Genomic DNA, 17,408 nt, shown 5'->3' on the forward strand with positions numbered 1-17,408 from the left:
ATAGTGAGTTTTCCTTCTGGAAAGGTGATGATATAAAAATTCAGTTTCTTGTAACCTCTCTCAGAAAACAAAGAACATATCATGTCATCAAACTCCCTGATAAATCTTTCCTTTTGTTTGTTGTTTGTTTATTTATCTTTGAAATTACATTTGCTTGTAATTTATGTTTCTATAAAATAATAGAGACATACAAGCATCTCAGTGTCCCAAATGAGGTAAGAAATTTGTGTTTGGAGCTCTTGTATAAATTAGATAATGAATCAACCTATATTGTTATTTAAAGGATCTATATTCTAATGCAGTCAAGAGAGAATGTCACAAAGAGCCCTCAAACTGGCCATTTATTTGTTCCCTGACTCTTTTACTACCTCTTTCATGTTGGTCCTATGGTACAGACAGGAAGATGTCAATTTTTAGATATAAATAATTCTGATATTGCTTTAACCTTCTAGAATACTGCCGAGATAGCCATACTTTCTTGACATTCCCTGGTATTGTATACATTGAAAGATTTTATTTTAAATGGAAAATATTTTTCTTAAGAATAACTAGCACCATTTCTCCAGGCATAGACTAAAACCTAAAATTCTAAATATAGAAGCAAATGGTATACAATGAATGACAGCAAAACTCCCCACCTCAATATCTTCAAAGACTGGCTTTAAAAGTATGTCCAAAGCATGATTTCTCAACCTTGGCATTTTGGGTAGGATAACTCTGTTGAGGGTGTCTGTGCATCTCATTTTTGCTGATTCAAGGGCTTTATGGTAACCATAGGCCTTCCTGTCTTGATAAATGTCATCAGGGTATTCCTAACTTCATTTTAAGAAATAGCATGGGCTATTTCAGGGAGATCAAGGAAGTTTCTGTTACTCCAAATATTCCAATATGTCTAATACATCCCAGAGAATCCTTGTAAAATGCATTCCTTTAAGAATTCAGTCCAAGGACTCACAATCTGGGATTCATAAACTTCAGGTTTTATAAATTGTTTCAGAGTGTCTGTGAACCCTAGAAGTTGTATGTAAAATTATGCATATGCTTTTCAGACTTTTTCTAAGGCTTTCACCAAATTCTCAAACCTCTGACATCCAGAAGAACTTTAGAATGATAAATTCACAGGTACTCTAGGGTGATGAATTCAACACCTATCACCAAACATCTAAAATATCACATATATTTTAGAGTCAAAAATTAAAAACTCATTAGTGCTTGAATATTGCTGTTAGAAGTATAATAATATCTGAAGATATATATGTTAAGGTTTCTTTTGTTTAATTGTATCTAGTAACTTGTAATAAAGTATTATTAAACAACAAATGAATGCATGGCCTGGTATATTACCAGGTATGGTTGCTTTCATTTGTTTCACAAATAGTTCACCTGAAAGCTATCATCTGCAACATTTCTTAAAATTTTACTTCTGGGTTATTTCAAGGTTTACCCATAAAAGCCATATTTTGTTTACAAGTTCATATTTATTTTTTTAAAAATTTGACCTCAGATAATAGAACAAACGTGTCTGACATATTTAAATTAGCATAATGCTCATTAAGTTCATCCATTTCATCACACATGACTCAATTTCATCCATATTGTCACAAATGACAAATTTTATTTTTTATGGCTGAAAAATATCCATATATTCCATATATATATACTAGCTGTGCAGAAGCTTTTTAGTATGATGTCATCCCACTTATTTATTTTGTTGTTTTTGCTTTTGGTGTCAGATTAAAAAAATCATCATCAACACCTATATCAAGAAGAGTACCACCTATTTTTTTCTAGGAGTTTCATGGTTTGAAATTTTACATAAAAAATTTTAATCCATTTTGAGTTAAGTTTTGTGGATGGTGTAAGGTGGTAGTTGACTTTCATTTTTTTTTTAATGAAGTAGTTTTCATTCTTTTGCATGTTGCTGTCCAGTTTTCCCAACATCATTTATTGAAATGACTGTCCTTTCCTCATTGTGTATTCTTGGCTTCTTTGTCATAAAGTAATTGGCCATACATGTGTGGGTTTCTTTCTTGTATTCTTTCCTGTATTCTGTTCCATTGATCTGTGTGTCTGTTTTTATGGAAAAACTACACTGTTTTAATTACTATACCTTTGTAAAATATTTTGAGATCAAGGAGTGTGATGCTCCAGCTTTGTTGTTCTTTCTCACAATTGCTTTGGCTATTTATAGTTTTCTGTGGTTCCATACAAATTTTAGGATTATTTATTCTATTTCTTTGCAAAATATCATTGGAATTTTGATAGGGATTGCATTGGACCTATAGATTGTTTAAGGTAGTATGGGCATTTTAACAATGTTGATTTTCCAATCCATGAGCATAGAATATTTTTCTGTTTATTTGTGTCTTCCTCAATTTCTTTGATTAATGTCTTTGTCATTTTCAATATACAGGTCTTTTGTCTCCTTGGTTAAATTTATTTTTAGGTATTTTATTCTTTTTAATTATAAATGGGATTTTTTTCTTTATTCTTTCTGATAGTTTATCGGTGTATAAAAAACAACATATTTTTGCATATTGATTTTGTATCCTGCAACTTAACTGAATTTTATTAGTTCTAACAGAACTAATGGAGTCTTTGGGATTTTCTCTAATATCATGTCATCTGCAAATAGAGTTTTTCTTATTGCAAATAAGTAAAGTTTTACTTTTCAATCTGGATGCTTTTTATTTATTTTTGTTGCCACATCAATGCTATGTTGAATAAAAGTGGTGAGAGTGGACATCCTTGTCTTGTTCCTGATGTTATAGGAAAGACTTTCACCTTTTCACAGTTGAGTAGGATGTAAACTGTGGGTTCATCATATATGGCCTTTATTATGTTGAGGAACATTTCCTCTATACCCACTTTTTTGAGAGTTTTTATCATAAATGGATGTTGAATTTTGTCAAATGATTGTTCTGCATCTATTGAGTTGACCATATGATTTTTGTCCTTTTGGCCTTCATTTTGTTAATGTGGTACAGTAAACTTGGTTTGTGAGCATAATTCATTCCAGAAACATGCTTGTAATCCAAAGCACTTTTATATCTAAGTGAATTTTCCCATAAGAAATAATGGAAACTCAGATGATTCATTCCACAACACAAAAATATTCATATAAAAATGATTATAATTCCTAATATGACACAATAATAAAATACAAAATATAAAGAAAAATAAACAAATTAACCTGCACTTATCTTTGAAAACCTTCGTGGCTGGTGTGAGGGAGACAAGAGAGAGGAAGGTTATTGTGTAAGATGACTTCCACTATCACTAATGGAATCACTGCTATCTATTGGCTCATTGGAATCTTTTCCTGCATGGGGACCATTGTATAGGCTCACACAGATGTTGACTACAGTGCAGTATTAAAAAAAGTCTTGTCATATACTGCATTTAATGTAACTAGCAATAAGGCAGCAGAGGAAAGGGTCTATATCTGCAAGCAGTCTGACCTAGAGTGAAGCAAAGCATTCTTAAGTTTACTCTTGCATGGAAAAGCAAAAGACTGTCCATAATTGCTTTGAAGTGACAAAAAAAATACACTAGTGCCAGCTGTGGTCACCTTCCAAGGTACTGAAAAGTCACTGATTTCTGCCAAGGACCACGGCCTGAGACTGAGCATCAGAGCATGGGAGACAATCACCCACACTCCCGCAGCGAGCAAGAGAGAAAAGACTCCTTGGTTCAGTTGTGATCATGTGACATTTGGCATCATGTGCTACTCATATTGCAAGACATCATTTGTCTATCAGTTAAAATTTATTAGAAATGTTTGCTTGTATTGCAGAACACTCACATAACAAGTAAGTTACTTGCAGTCCAAGGTTTTACTGTATATCACATTGGTTGATTTGCAGATGTTGAACCATCTTTGCATCCCTGGAATAAATAACACTTGATTGTGGTATATGATCCTTTTAACATATTGCTGAATTTGGCTTGCTAATAGTTTGTTGAGAATTTTTTTCATCTTTGTTCATTGGGGATATTAACAAAGCCTATTTTTTCTTGTGGCATCCTTGTCTAGTTTTGGTATCAGGGTAATGCTGGACTTGTAAAATGAGTTTAGTAGAGTTCCCTTCTCTTGTATTTTTTGGAAGAGTGTGAGAAGAATTGGTATTAATTCTTCTTTGAATGTTGACTAGAACTTACCAGTGAAGGAATCTGGTCCTGGACTTTTGTTTATTGGGGAAGTTTTGATTATTGATTCAATCGCTGTAGTAGTACTGAGTCTGTTCAGATTTTCTTTTTCATCATGATTCAGTCTTTATAGATTGTATGTTTCTAGGAATTTATTCATTTTTTTTAGGTTGTCCAATTTGTTGGCATATAATTATTCATAGTAGTCTATTACGATCCTTTGTATTTCTGTGGTGGCAGTTGTAACATCTCCTCTTTCATTTCTGATTGTATTTATTTGAGTCCTCTCTCTTTTTTTGTTGGTGAGTCTAGCTAAAGGCTTGTCAACTTCATCTTTTCAAAGAACTGGCTCTTAGTTTCATTATCTTCTCTATTGTCTGTTTAGTCTCTACTTGATTATTTCTACCTTGTTCTTTGTTATTTCCTTCCTTCTACCAACTTTGGGCTTTGTTTGTTCTTTTTCTAGTTCTTTGAGGTGTGAAGTTAGGTTGTTTGAGACTTTTCTTGTTCTTGAGGTAGGTATTTATCACTATGAACTTCCCTGTTAGAACTGCTTTTGCTGCATCCCATAAATTTTGATACATTTCCATTTTCATTTGTCTCAAGGTATTTTTATATTTCTTTTATTTCTTCTTTGATTGTTTATTCAGTAGCACGTTGTTTAATCTCTACATATTTGCAAATTTTCCAGTTTTCTTTGTGTCAGTGATTTATACTTTCATACCATTGTGGTTGGAAAAGATGCTTGATATTATTTCAGTTCTCTCAAATTTATTAAGACTTGTTTTGTGGCCTAACATATGATATATCCTGGAAAATGTTGAATGTTAACTTGAGAAGAATGTTTATTCTGTTGCTTTTGAATGGAATGTTCTGTATCTATTAAGTCTATCTGTTGTTTAGAGCCAATGTTTTTGTATTGATTTTCTGTCTGGATGATCTATCCATTAATATTGTAAATTATTAAAATACCCTGCTATTATTGTATTGCTGTATATTTCTCCCTTTGGGACTGTTAATGTTTCCTTTATATATTTAAGTGTTCTTATGTTAGATGCATAAATATTTACAAAATTACGTCTTGTTGGAATGACTGACCCCTTTATCATTTTGTAATGCCCATATTTGTGTCTCATTGTGGTCTTTGTTTTAAAGTCTATTGTGTCTGATATAACTACTCCAGCTTTCTTGTGGTTTCTTTTTGCATGGAATATCCTTTTCTGTCCCTTCACTTAAAGGGACTTATGTTCCCTTACATCTTTTTTTTTTTTTTTTTTTAATTTATTTTTTTTGGGACAGAGAGAGACAGAGCATGAACGGGGGAGGGGCAGAGAGAGAGGGAGACACAGAATCAGAAACAGGCTCCAGGCTCTGAGCCATCAGCCCAGAGCCTGACGCGGGGCTCGAACTCACGGACCGCGAGATCGTGACCTGGCTGAAGTCGGACGCTTAACCGACTGCGCCACCCAGGCGCCCCATGTTCCCTTACATCTAAAGTGAGTCAGTTGTAGGCAACAAATAGATGGGTCTGGTTATTTTATCCCATTCAGCCATTTTGTATCTTTGAATTGGAGAATTTAGTCCATTTACATTTAAATGTATTTATTGCCATTTTGTTAATTGTTTACTGGCTGTTTTTGTAGTTCTTCTCTATTCTTATTTGGTGCTCTTGTTTTGTGGTTTGATGACTTTCTTTACTAGTACACTTATATTCCTTTCTGTTTATCTTTTGTGTGTTTACTATAGGTTTTCACTTTGTGGTTACCATAAGTCTTACATATAAAACTTATAATAACCTACTTTAAGTTGATAACTATTTAAGTTTGATCCCATTCTAAAGCTTAATATTTTTATTTTCCATCCCTCATGTTTTATGTTTTTGATGTCACATTTCACATTTTTTAAAAGTTTATTTATTTTTGAGAGAGAAAGTGGGGGGTGGGAATAAGTGGGGGAGGGGGAGAGAGAGAGGGGACAGAGAATCCTAAACAAGCTCCATGTTGTCAGCGCAGAGCCCAATGTGGGGTTCAAACTCACAAATTGCGGGGCTCGTACTCACGAGCTGTAAGATCATGACCTGAGCTAAAATCAAGACTCAGATGCTTAACCGACTGAGCCACCCAGGCGCTCCACATTTTACATCTTTTTATCTTGTGTATCCCTTAACTAATTCTTGTAATCATAGTTACTTTTACTATTTTTGCCTTTTAACCTTTATAGTAGCCTTATAATTGATTAATCCACTACCTTTAGTATATATTTATCTTTCTAATGAGACTTATTCTTTCATATGTTTTCTTGTTACTAATTAGCACCCTGTCTTTGCAGCTTCAAGGAGTTCCTTTAACATTTCTTGTAAGGCTATTTAGTGGTAATGAACTAACTCCTTTAGTTTTTGCTTGTCAGGAAAGCCTTTTCTCTCTCCTTTTTGAATGTTAATTTTGAATGATAATTTTACATGGTAGACTACTCTTGGTTGGAATCTTTTTTCTTTTAGCACTTTGAATATATCATGCCACTCCCTTCTGGCATGCAAAGTTTCTGCTGAAAAATCAGGAAACAGTCTTATGGAGGTTGCCTTGAACATCACAAGTTCATATGTCTATAATTTTTAAGTACTAAATTTCAGTTAAATGTTAAAAATTATAGAAGCTAATATTTCAGAAAATTAATCAGCTATTATTTTTAAATCGCAGCCTAAATAAAAAATTGAACCTAAAGTAAATCTTGGTATGCATGAATGTTGGTTAGTAGTAATAGTAGTTAGTATCTATTGAACACTAATTGTGTGTCAGATCTATGCTAAGGCCTTTACATAACTATTTCATTTAATCTTCACAAAAGCCAGTGATACAGACATTATTATCCCTACTTTATTTTTTTAATGTTTATTTATTTTCAGAGAGAGAGAGAGAGAGAGAGAGAGAGAGAATGAGTGGGGCAGGGGCAGAGAGAGAGGAAGAAAGAGAATCCCAAACAGAGTCCACAGTGTCAGTGCAGAGCCCAACCCGGGCTCCATCTCAAGGATTGTGAGGTCATGACCTGAGCCAAAACCAAGAGTCAAATGCTTAACCTACTGAGCCATCCAGGCACCCCCTCATTATCCCTACTTTAAACATGAAAGAAATGAAGACAGAGAAATTCAGTAACTCAACCAAGAACCAGGATCCCACAACCTAGAAGTTTTTTCTGACTCTAAATCCTGAGCAGTTTAAAAGCAATTTATTAGTAATTATTGTTCCATGTTTGATTCTCACCACCCAAAATAATACTGGGTCTTGTTGCCCCCTGTTTCTTCCTCATTTTTAATCTTCCTATTCACATGGTAAAGTCTCTTCTTTCTTAAAACAATTTTCAACTTCGTACCTCTTTTTCTCAACATGCTTCAGTCTCACATACAAAATAAGATGCAAAAATAAAAACAAGGCAACTTGGTTGCAATCCCACTTTCTGTTTTTCAAGATACCTGCCTCTCACACAAACTAACTCTTTACTTTAAAGATTTCTACACAAGACCCAACGTTTCTTTGTACCATTTTGATCCTAAACCTTTCCATGATCCAGAGCATCCCTGCCACAGAGCTACAGACCTCAAGATGACCATAACCTCAAGCCAATGAGCTCTGGCTTTCACTGGCCTTCTCCTTTTGCCCCAAGTGGGCTATGAGTCTTACCATTTGTAGCCATGACTCAAAAAAGTAGGAAGTACTACTGTCAGTAGCCAAGCAAACAGGACTAGTCTCTAAAGTCATTGGTTTTCAAAGATAATTTTAACAGTTTTTTTAATATAATGCTATTCAGAAGCCTCATAATAACAAATCCCCAGTTAAAATTCCAGGAACTTGGATGCCCCTCTCTTGTCAATTACTGACCTATCTGAAGGACTCCAGGTGTTTCCCTATAGCTCTGAGCAGCAGTGTTTGAAAACTGTGTTGAATATTTAAGAGATATCAGCCTTTTAAATATACATAACTATATAACTATATATATATATATACATATAGTGATATATAACTATAACTGTAACTAAATATATAGGTAGATTCTCTTAGATGATCTGGTCAGTTCCTCAGCCTTTCCTTATAAATAAAGTCAAACAAAAATATATTGTTTATCCAACATGCTTCTTCCTTCCAAGTAAATATATATATACACACACATATATATATATATACACATATATTCCATATATATGTGTATATGTGACTTAGTGCTTTACTCCTCTACCCTCCTCCTTACAGTCACACCAGCAAAAGCACCCTGGGCTCCAGCAGAACCCAACTTCTTGTCATTCTCAAAGCACAATCAGCTCTCTAGACTTCACATTTTCTCGAATGTTCTCTCTCTGAATACCCTGCCTTCATGTCTTCTTAAAAGTCCAGTTACTCCTCAAGACTTGGCTCAGCAATTGCATTCTTCAGGAATCCCTGTGTAGCTTCCCATAACATCCTTTGCAAAACTCTGTGAACTTGTCACTTATCCTTCTCCCCAACTAGCCCAGGAACATCATAAGATTCAGGACTGTTTTTCATTTCTGTACCCATTCCAGCTAGCACAGCACCTGAAATTAATAATTGCTTGTTGAAAAAATAAGTAAGTTTTGGGAAGTTCATAAAGGATGCCTTCTTAATTCCTCTTTGAAAAAGTTTTGATAAAATGTGAGTACCACTAGGGGGCACAGAATTATAACACAATTTTCCAGTACACTAGCTCAAAGACGTTTTCCTTCTGTATCAGTCTCTTAACACAGTTTCTAAATATATGGATCTTTAAAAGATCGAATAGCTATATTCAAATTACCTTCAGAAAGAAGAACTAAAGTAGCTGGCAGAAAGAAAAAGTATTGCTGCCATACCAGCGTGTCAGAAAAAAAAATGAAATTAGGCACTTGTATCACTCTGCCAAATACAACGAAGAGTTTTATGAATAAAAATGAAGGTAGTATTAGGAAAAAAGTCACAATGTAAATACAATCTCAAGAAATTGATACTACAAGATTTGGGACTGTTTTAAAATTTTCAGTAGAAAAAAGTATCTATGAAAGAAAGCCCTTCCTTCTTCAGGAAAAGTGAACAGGAATATTGAGGCTATATCTGTGTTTAGAGTGAAACCCCAAATTACTTTAAAACAACTAACAGAAACTTCCCAATCCTTTTCTTTTGGAAAGAGAAACTGTCAACATTATTAATACATATTCGTGGGCTAAGCTTCTTATTTCAAAAGTTTGGTATTAGTTTCATAGTTAAAAATCTAGGTTTTTGTTTTCCTTTCAGTGGGTTTTATTTTGTTTTGTATTAAATACCCATAAGTTTGAGTGCTGGCTCAACAAGTATTTGTTTTGAAAAATTATTAACTTGTCCACACCTCAGTTTCTTCCCCTATAAATTGGGTATGATTGCAGTGCCTACTTGTGAGGCCATTGTCAGAATCAAATCAAATAATTCTTGCAAATCACAGTGCATAAAAACACGTGCTAAATATTATTGTTTTCTTTGACAATGGTTTTTAGCACATTATTTTAGTAATTCCTAGGAAAATAAGTTTTTATTAGTTGTTATAATAAAATGGATTTTTTTTTCAGCCTCTCCTACTCTTTGTCTGCTCCCCTACCAGCCTCTCTTCATACCCATATACACTCCATCTACACCCTTTTTGCATCCCTGGGGCAGAGGCTTTTCTGAAAGGGCCATGCCTCATCCATTGTGTGGGGAAGAGCTGGGATCCCTACTGTGTTAAAAGCTTCATATATTCTGGCTAGGCCCAGAAGATCTCTGATATTACCCTGGGTTCTCTGATTAATTTCTGTTTGTTGGAGAAACATTTTGAGTAGCTTTTAACATTATATCTCTTACAGATAAGAATTCTTGATTGACTAAAAATGGTGCTGTGGTACACAATACCCATATACTTAAAATATTAAGAAAAGGTAAATATGTTAACCAATGGTTATAATAAGATACCTAACAAATGCAATTATAGTTGCTATGCTTGTTGGTTTGATTATGATCTGATAGGAGGGAAATAAAAGCTAAGGAAAATGATGGTATAGCTTAAAGGGCATTCTATTCAAGAGTTACGAGATTTCACTTCTACCTCTAGGACTATAAGACAAATAGCTAAGCCTTGAGCAAGTCACTGAACAGCAGCCAAACAATGGATTTCCATTTCATCGGTAAATTTCCTTTTTGCTCTAAGGTTTGAGAATTCTTCTTACCATTATTACTGTTCTGGTTGACCCAGGAATCTCACATGGATCAAAGTGCATCCACCTCACTAAAAAGTGGCATTTATATCACTCACTAGTTTATATGAACCATGAACATGACTTGATGGGAAGATAGGTTGAGGGGGTAGGGCTGGGGCAAATGGGAAGATGGAAAGCCATAAAGAAAAAGAAAAGGGGGAGAGTAATGGGATCACTGACATTTTGTGAAACCAGCTCAGATCTAGCTGTTCTTCCCGAAAAGTCTTAACCTGGGCATCTCCTGGCTCTTGTATGGCATTTTCAATACTATTATTTAAGAGTACCCTTCAGAAGAAAAATATAATGGGATAGAAAACACACTGAAATAAAATATTTCTAGTAACTATTTTCAGTTGAAACCATCTCCATGTAGACTTCAGAGAACACAAGTTTCCAAGGTCACAAATTTCAGGCAGTCATCTTACAATCTGTGGAGAATGAATGGTTAAAAGCAAACCTATCTCAAAGAATGGGGAAGGCTAATCAACTCACACTTTACATTAGTAATAAACATTTGCCTTTGGAAAAAAAGTGGTTGTCTTTTGCCTTTTATATCTCTCTATAATGCCCTAATATAATTGTTATGCACAGAATACACCCTATAATGTTTTTACTCCGCACAATATGTATTCCATCCTCTCTTCTGATATCTGGATTTTAATAGTTCAGGAAAATAAAAGGTAGTTTCCTAGCAACATTTGTACTCAAACACAACAACAGAGAAAGCTTCATGACAATACTTTGTTTTCCCCACAATTAATTCCTGCCTTTTGAGGTAAGTTAGCAGGTAGTAAAGAAAGCAAGGGACACACAAAGAGAATCTGGTATTAGAGGCCATGCAGCCTCACCTGGCTTTTCCTTCTCAGGTATGCAAGGGCTGAATGAGTAGGGCGTGCAGCTAAATGCCTCTTTCTGAAAGGTAGTTGACAGACACATTGAAATAAAACCATGTGCTCTTCTGTACGTACTCAGTTGGAGATAAGGACTGTTTGATGGGATACTGTACTGGGAAGTGAGATTTCTGAGTTCCTAGCAACCCTATGCTATGAACGCTTGGGCAGGTCTCCTTACCTAAGCTAGCCCTCTAACTGGAGGTTACCCTAAAAGATCCCAAAGGTCGAAACCAGTAAGAAGCCGCCTCTAAGCAGCTACTGATTACCAGATCTGATTTTTTTAAGTTTCATGGCATTTACTTAACATCATGGTTTTACTGATACTGCTGCCCCGCCAGGAAAATATCACTGGGAAACTAAGCAGCAGGTGCTCTTCCAGAGAACCGTGTCGGTACCGGTTCTGCCTTCCCAAAACTTCCTGCCTGCACGCTGGGCCCAGCTACATTAAGTGAGATGGAAGTCACCTGACCTGCTCAGAGGTGGTGGTCAAAGTTTGCAAGAAGGGAAAACCGCTTGGTTAAGAAGAAATGGTATTTGTTTACTTGCCTGCAGAATAGCCAAGATTTTCAAGTTTAAAGCGTGCACACGAATCATTTTGACTCTAGATCTTTCGCCCTGAAAGTCCAAGCACAGAAACTCCGCTGGGAGTCTAAATATAGCAACAGCAAACTCCCCCCACCCTCAGCTGGGGTCTCGTGCTGTTCTAGGATTGGAGAGCTTGCTCCAAGGCGCTCTCCGCATGTGCCTCGAATAGCAGGGCACAGAGCAATCTCTCGCACCTCCACAGTGCGTGGGTGTGAAGTGTATTAGGGGAAAGAGACAGTGACTCTGGGCACTGGTGGTTGCCTCACAGTCACGTGGCACCGCGGCCAGCTGCATCTAGCTGCTCCAGCTCTGAGCTAGTGACCGCCAAGAGAGGCTTGGGGGAAAAGGAGGGAGGGAAGCAGGGTCCAGCGGGTGACCAGGAGCCAGCGAGAGGGCTTCACGCAAGCAACAGTGTAACAATGCAAAGTAAAAGAAAGTAAAAGTAAAGCATTGAAATGCAGCTACTGCCAGAGGCAGAAAGGAGCTGCCGCGGGCGTGGGTGTGTGTACAGGAGGGAGTTGAGAGAGTCTGTATCCCCGAGGGGCGGAGACAGCAGAAATAAGACTTTTGCTTTAGTATTGCCTCGGCTTCAGGCTTCTAGAAGGGAAAGGCAGACGGAATCAGTACCTTGAGATCATCTGCTCTGGTGGAACCTTAGTTCTTTCTTCAGTCTAACGTGGTGGTTGTTTTCTTTCGTAATTTTGTGGGGGTGGGGGGTGAGAATCCACTCTTTCGGTAGAAGGTCCAAGCCTGGCTTCCTTTCAGTTTCCCCACGCTGACTGTGAGGTTTAACTGCTTATGCTTTATAATGCGATGTTGCTGAAGGCCAGAGGCCGAAGCCAGTGGCACCGTGGCCTCCCTCCTCGCCTAGGGCGCGCACGCTTTGGGTCCCCAGAGTGTCAGAGGTGGTGGGAGACTCAGCCAGCACTAAGTCGCCACATGTCTCTCACCGTGTAAGTTACAGCCTACAGGGGTGGGGGAAGGACCCCAAGAAGCCGGTGTCCTGGGCTCTCTTCCCTCCAGGATTTTTCTCCCAGACTCTGGGGCCGCCGCTGCCACTGCGGAGACTTAACAGTTTTGTGACTTTTTTCGGACTTAAATGGAGATTTCTTGACGAAGGGAACCCAGTTCGCTCTCCCGTGCTTTCGCGCCGCTGTCAGGCGAAGCCCAGGGGCAACTCCTTAACCGCGGAGGAGCCACTCAGTAGTTTTTATGCCCTCCCTACACTCCACCCCCCGGGCTGGGAAGGATGTCCAGTTACTCGAGGGCTTGCTGCCTGATGCTGGGATGGAAAGTCACAGCCCGAAAGCTGGAGTGAGCCGCGGGGAGATGCCCGCTGCCCGCCTCTCCGCCTTGGGAGTCGTGTCCTGCCGGTCTGCACACTGAACTGGCAGGGACCCTCCAGCTGTGCGGGGACCCGAGCGCCACTTCCCGGAGCGTCGCCCCACGCGCTCAGGTACTGGCTGGTACCTGAAGGGCAGGTCAGGGCCGTTCCACACACACACACCCCTTGCGGAAAGGATAGCAGGACCTGGCCCGGCATCTTAGCGGCGGGAGTCAGCAGAGACCTGCATCTCCAGTTTCTCTTCAGGGCACGAGGCCGACTTACCTTCCGGACAGCTCCAAAGCCCCTGAGAGAACTCAACCAAACTCGCGCCTCCGAGAGGGGCTTTCGAGCCAGGGGAGGGGGCGGACGCAGTCTGGGCGTGGGGAATCTAGTGAGAGAGGAAAGGGGGGAGCCTGGGACTGGGTGTGCGCTGGGAGCGCGCGTGGGAGCGTCCCGCACTCCGCGGGTCCGGCCCTGGGGCACTTGGGAAGGAAGGGGCTCTAGCTGCGGTAATAAGAGGAAGCAAGGGAAACCCTCTCAAAGTGACGTCCCAAACAGGTCCTGATTTCGAATTCGAAGCTAAAGACTGCTAGAAATTGGGCCTCCTTCGCACACCCCTCTCCGCCCCCACCCCAAAGCCCCGGCGGTTTGCTGGCTGCTTGCTTCCCCGCCCCTAGCTCGGAGGTCGCGGGCCGGCGGGCGCTCCGTCGGCCGCGGCTTCCTCCTCGAAACCCGCCCGCGCGCATGAGGCCACTGCCCCCGCCACAGGCGCTGGCGCCCCCCTCGCGGTGCCCGTGGTGATGCCATGCCCCGCCACCACGCGGGAGGAGAGGAGGGCGGCGCCGCCGGGCTCTGGGTGAAGAGCGGCGCGGCGGCGGCGGCGGCGGCGGCGGCGGCGGGCGGGGGGCGCCTGGGCAGCGGCATGAAGGATGTGGAGTCGGGCCGGGGCAGGGTGCTGCTGAACTCAGCCGCCGCCAGGGGCGACGGCCTGCTGCTGCTGGGCACCCGCGCGGCCGCGCTCGGCGGCGGCGGCGGCGGCAGCGGCGGCGGCCTGAGGGAGAGCCGCCGGGGCAAGCAGGGGGCCCGGATGAGCCTACTGGGGAAGCCGCTCTCGTACACCAGTAGCCAGAGCTGCCGGCGCAACGTGAAGTACCGGCGGGTGCAGAACTATCTGTACAACGTGCTGGAGAGACCCCGCGGCTGGGCGTTCATCTACCACGCGTTCGTGTGAGTACCCGCGGCCCCCGCGCGCCCCCCGCCACGCCCGCTCCGGGGGGTCTATGTGCCTGGCCCCGTGGGACGCACTCCGCGCCCACGCCCTGGCCAGGCGCGCGCGCGTGCACACACACTCTCTCACACACTCGCGCGCGCACACGTGGTGGCTTTTATTTCTTTGCACGTGTTTATGGTCTTCCTCCTAGAGCCTTCTACCTCCCTCAGCCCCACCTCCTCCACCTCTACGGACTCAGCCGTCTCCCCTAACACACCCAATGAGCTGCCCCGCAGTTTTAGGCACCGAAGGCGAGAGCCGGGCAGACCTGGGACTTAGGCTGCGCGGATAATTGGGAGCGATTAGGTCCCGAGATACAAAAATTTCAACCGCGAGGGGCGCCCGGGAGCTGGGAAAGGCGAAGGGAGGATGTGCGCCGGTGTGAGGGCTCGTGAGAGTGTACTGGAGAGGTTAGGAGGTGATGCCAGGGTAGGACCGGGTAGTGAGAGGAGAAACGGACGGCTGGGTCCTCAGTCCTGGGGGCGGAGCTGGGGAAGCTGCCACTTGGTGGGGAGGGCAGCTAGGTTTTAGGTGCGCCCGGAAACACGCCTCGCCACCATCTCCACCACTAACGGAAAATCTGTCAGTGCGTGTAGTCCTTTCTGCCACCGAGATGGCTAAGGTCTAGAAAAGGCGAGCTGGGCGGGGCGAGGTGATGCTCTCGTGCAGTGGTAGAGGCCAGTGCCGAGCCTGGGGCTCCGGACCAAAGTGCGATAGCAGAGGCGCAAATGAGCCACCTGGGACAGGGATCAGGCAGTGGGTTAAGTAGGCATTTGTGCCTCCTAGTCAAAGTGCGTGTGTGAGTGTGTGTGTGCGTGTGTGTGTGTGTGTGTGTGTGTGTACGCCTTCACCATCTAGCAGAGAATGAATGCTTAATGAGAAAATGATTGGAAGCAAATGTTTATTTTTCCCTTAGGCATTTAAAACCTTTCAATGGCTTTAAAGTTTACTACTGTTTTTCCCACAAGGTCCATTCATTCAGTCTCCTGTTAGAGTTAGCTTTATCTGGACGTTTTAAGGTAGTTTTATGCCGTTACACCCTATCTAATTATTTCTCTTTTTTTCTCATTTGTCATCTCTTTTTAGTTTTTTCCCCCGTTTCTTATGTTAAAATGAAATATAAAGACATCAGCCTAAGGAGACCTGTAGAGAAGGTTTCAGGCACTCACTGATCCGTACCTTATTTCCTAGTAAAATAGGCTTTGAACACATAATCTAGGTTTCTTTTAGAAATGAGGCATGTCATCCAAACATAGTTCTCACCTGGGATGGAGGATTGGCATCAACAGCAAAAGCATTTTTTGAAATAACACGGAAGAAGGGGCTGGTTTTGTAAATAGGTGAACCTGGAATTTGACCATGTAGGAGTCAGGAAATTGGTGGAGTCTACAATTCGTGGGGCTCTGGTGTCTGGAAAATTTTACAGTCTCAGATTGATGTGAATATGTAGCATTAGGTAGAATATTCCAGCCAACTTTCCATGTTACAATGCACACAAGGAGAACACTGTGTAGCATCATTACCACATCAAAAGGTGTAACTTTTACTGTAAGATTCACATTGGTTTAGATGTGGTCAGTGTACTAAATGATAGACATAGAGAAATACTATGATACTTTTCATGTTTGTCCTTTCTGAGTTGATATATAATTAATCATGTTACCTAGCAAGCCAGATAAATTCTTTTAACCTGTCAGGGTCTATTAAAACATTTAGCAATAATGATCCGTGTTCAATTTGGCAGCAAAGTATATACTGTATGGAAAATGATTTTTTTTTTACAAGCGTATGCTCAGAATATTTGTAGATTTAAATTTACAATACGATGCCATTGGTAAGTTTTAACTTTTGGTAAATTATGCACTGTATATTTGGATAGAGAGGCAACTTTGGCTGATGCTCATGTTTTACATATCCTAAGTTTTGCCCTTGAACATGAATGAGGATTTACTGTAACGCAACATTGTCTTTTCAATATATTGGTGTTTAACAGATTTTTATGGCCTTACAGAATTTAGAATCTTTAACAAATAATTTTTCAAGAGGCTCAAGTTTGGATAATTCTCTACTCACCACACTTCATATCAACCTATCAATCAATGCCTTTAGTGGTAGATATGAAATAAATTATGTGTTTGCCAATACCATGTGCTAATAGGAAGTCTTGCTTTATACATTTCTAGACTCTGAAACTGTAATGCTTGAGCAATTAGGTAGGGGTGCTAGATCCACATTAGCAGGGAGAGGGAATGGATAGCATCATCTTCTGGGAGGATTCTACACAACTATAGCCCACCCTGAGGGACAAGCCATCTTTGGCAATTGCTTCTTACTGTTTATTTAGAGAGCTGACTTTACACATTAAATGAGTAAAAGTTACTTTGAGCTGTGAGTCTAACAAGACCATTAATAATAAAGGAAATTATATGAAAATAATTTCTAAAGCAGTGTAACTAATTCCCTGCCAGCCTGGGAATCCCCAAATCTTACTTTAATAACAGTGTTTGTAGCACATTAAGGTTCTTGCCAAGAGCAAGTGCACTGAGATTAATGAGGTACTTCAGGGATGGATTTACGTGGTCGACCAGTGTTTTCACTGCCAAAAAGCAAGAAAAGTATGTTTAAAGTTATATTTCAGGTAAAGACAAGTTTCTATTAAATATGTAAAAATCATTATTATAATGGCATTTTAATGGTATAAAATGTGTTTTCAAGTGTGTATATCTACTGATGAGATGTCTGGCAAGAGCAAGAGATGACCTACTTCAAATACTTTCTTCCAATCTTTATGAATTAGTGGGGATTAGGAGAGTCTGTTCCCTTACTATTCTTAAGGATTTACCAGACAGCTATGACTCCTCATTTCCTGTCTTCAGCTGTTCTTTGGCTTAATAGATGAACTATTCAAATATGAGGTGATATATTTATTTAAATGTTGTT

The 17,408-nt window shown here is 40.4% G+C and overlaps 1 protein-coding gene across 1 annotated transcript in view; it reads left to right on the plus strand.

Moving 5' to 3' along the window:
• Positions 1–14,003: 14,003 nt before the first annotated feature.
• Positions 14,004–17,408, plus strand: part of KCNQ5 (potassium voltage-gated channel subfamily Q member 5) — a 515,760-nt gene continuing 512,355 nt past the window's right edge. Inside the window, exon 1 of the mRNA XM_042939160.1 lies at positions 14,004–14,425. Coding sequence (XP_042795094.1) covers positions 14,004–14,425 — 422 coding nt within the window. The remainder of the gene's footprint in view (positions 14,426–17,408) is intronic.

This window comes from Panthera leo, chromosome B2 (assembly GCF_018350215.1).
Source record: "Panthera leo isolate Ple1 chromosome B2, P.leo_Ple1_pat1.1, whole genome shotgun sequence".
NCBI classification, from domain to species: domain Eukaryota; kingdom Metazoa; phylum Chordata; class Mammalia; order Carnivora; family Felidae; genus Panthera; species Panthera leo.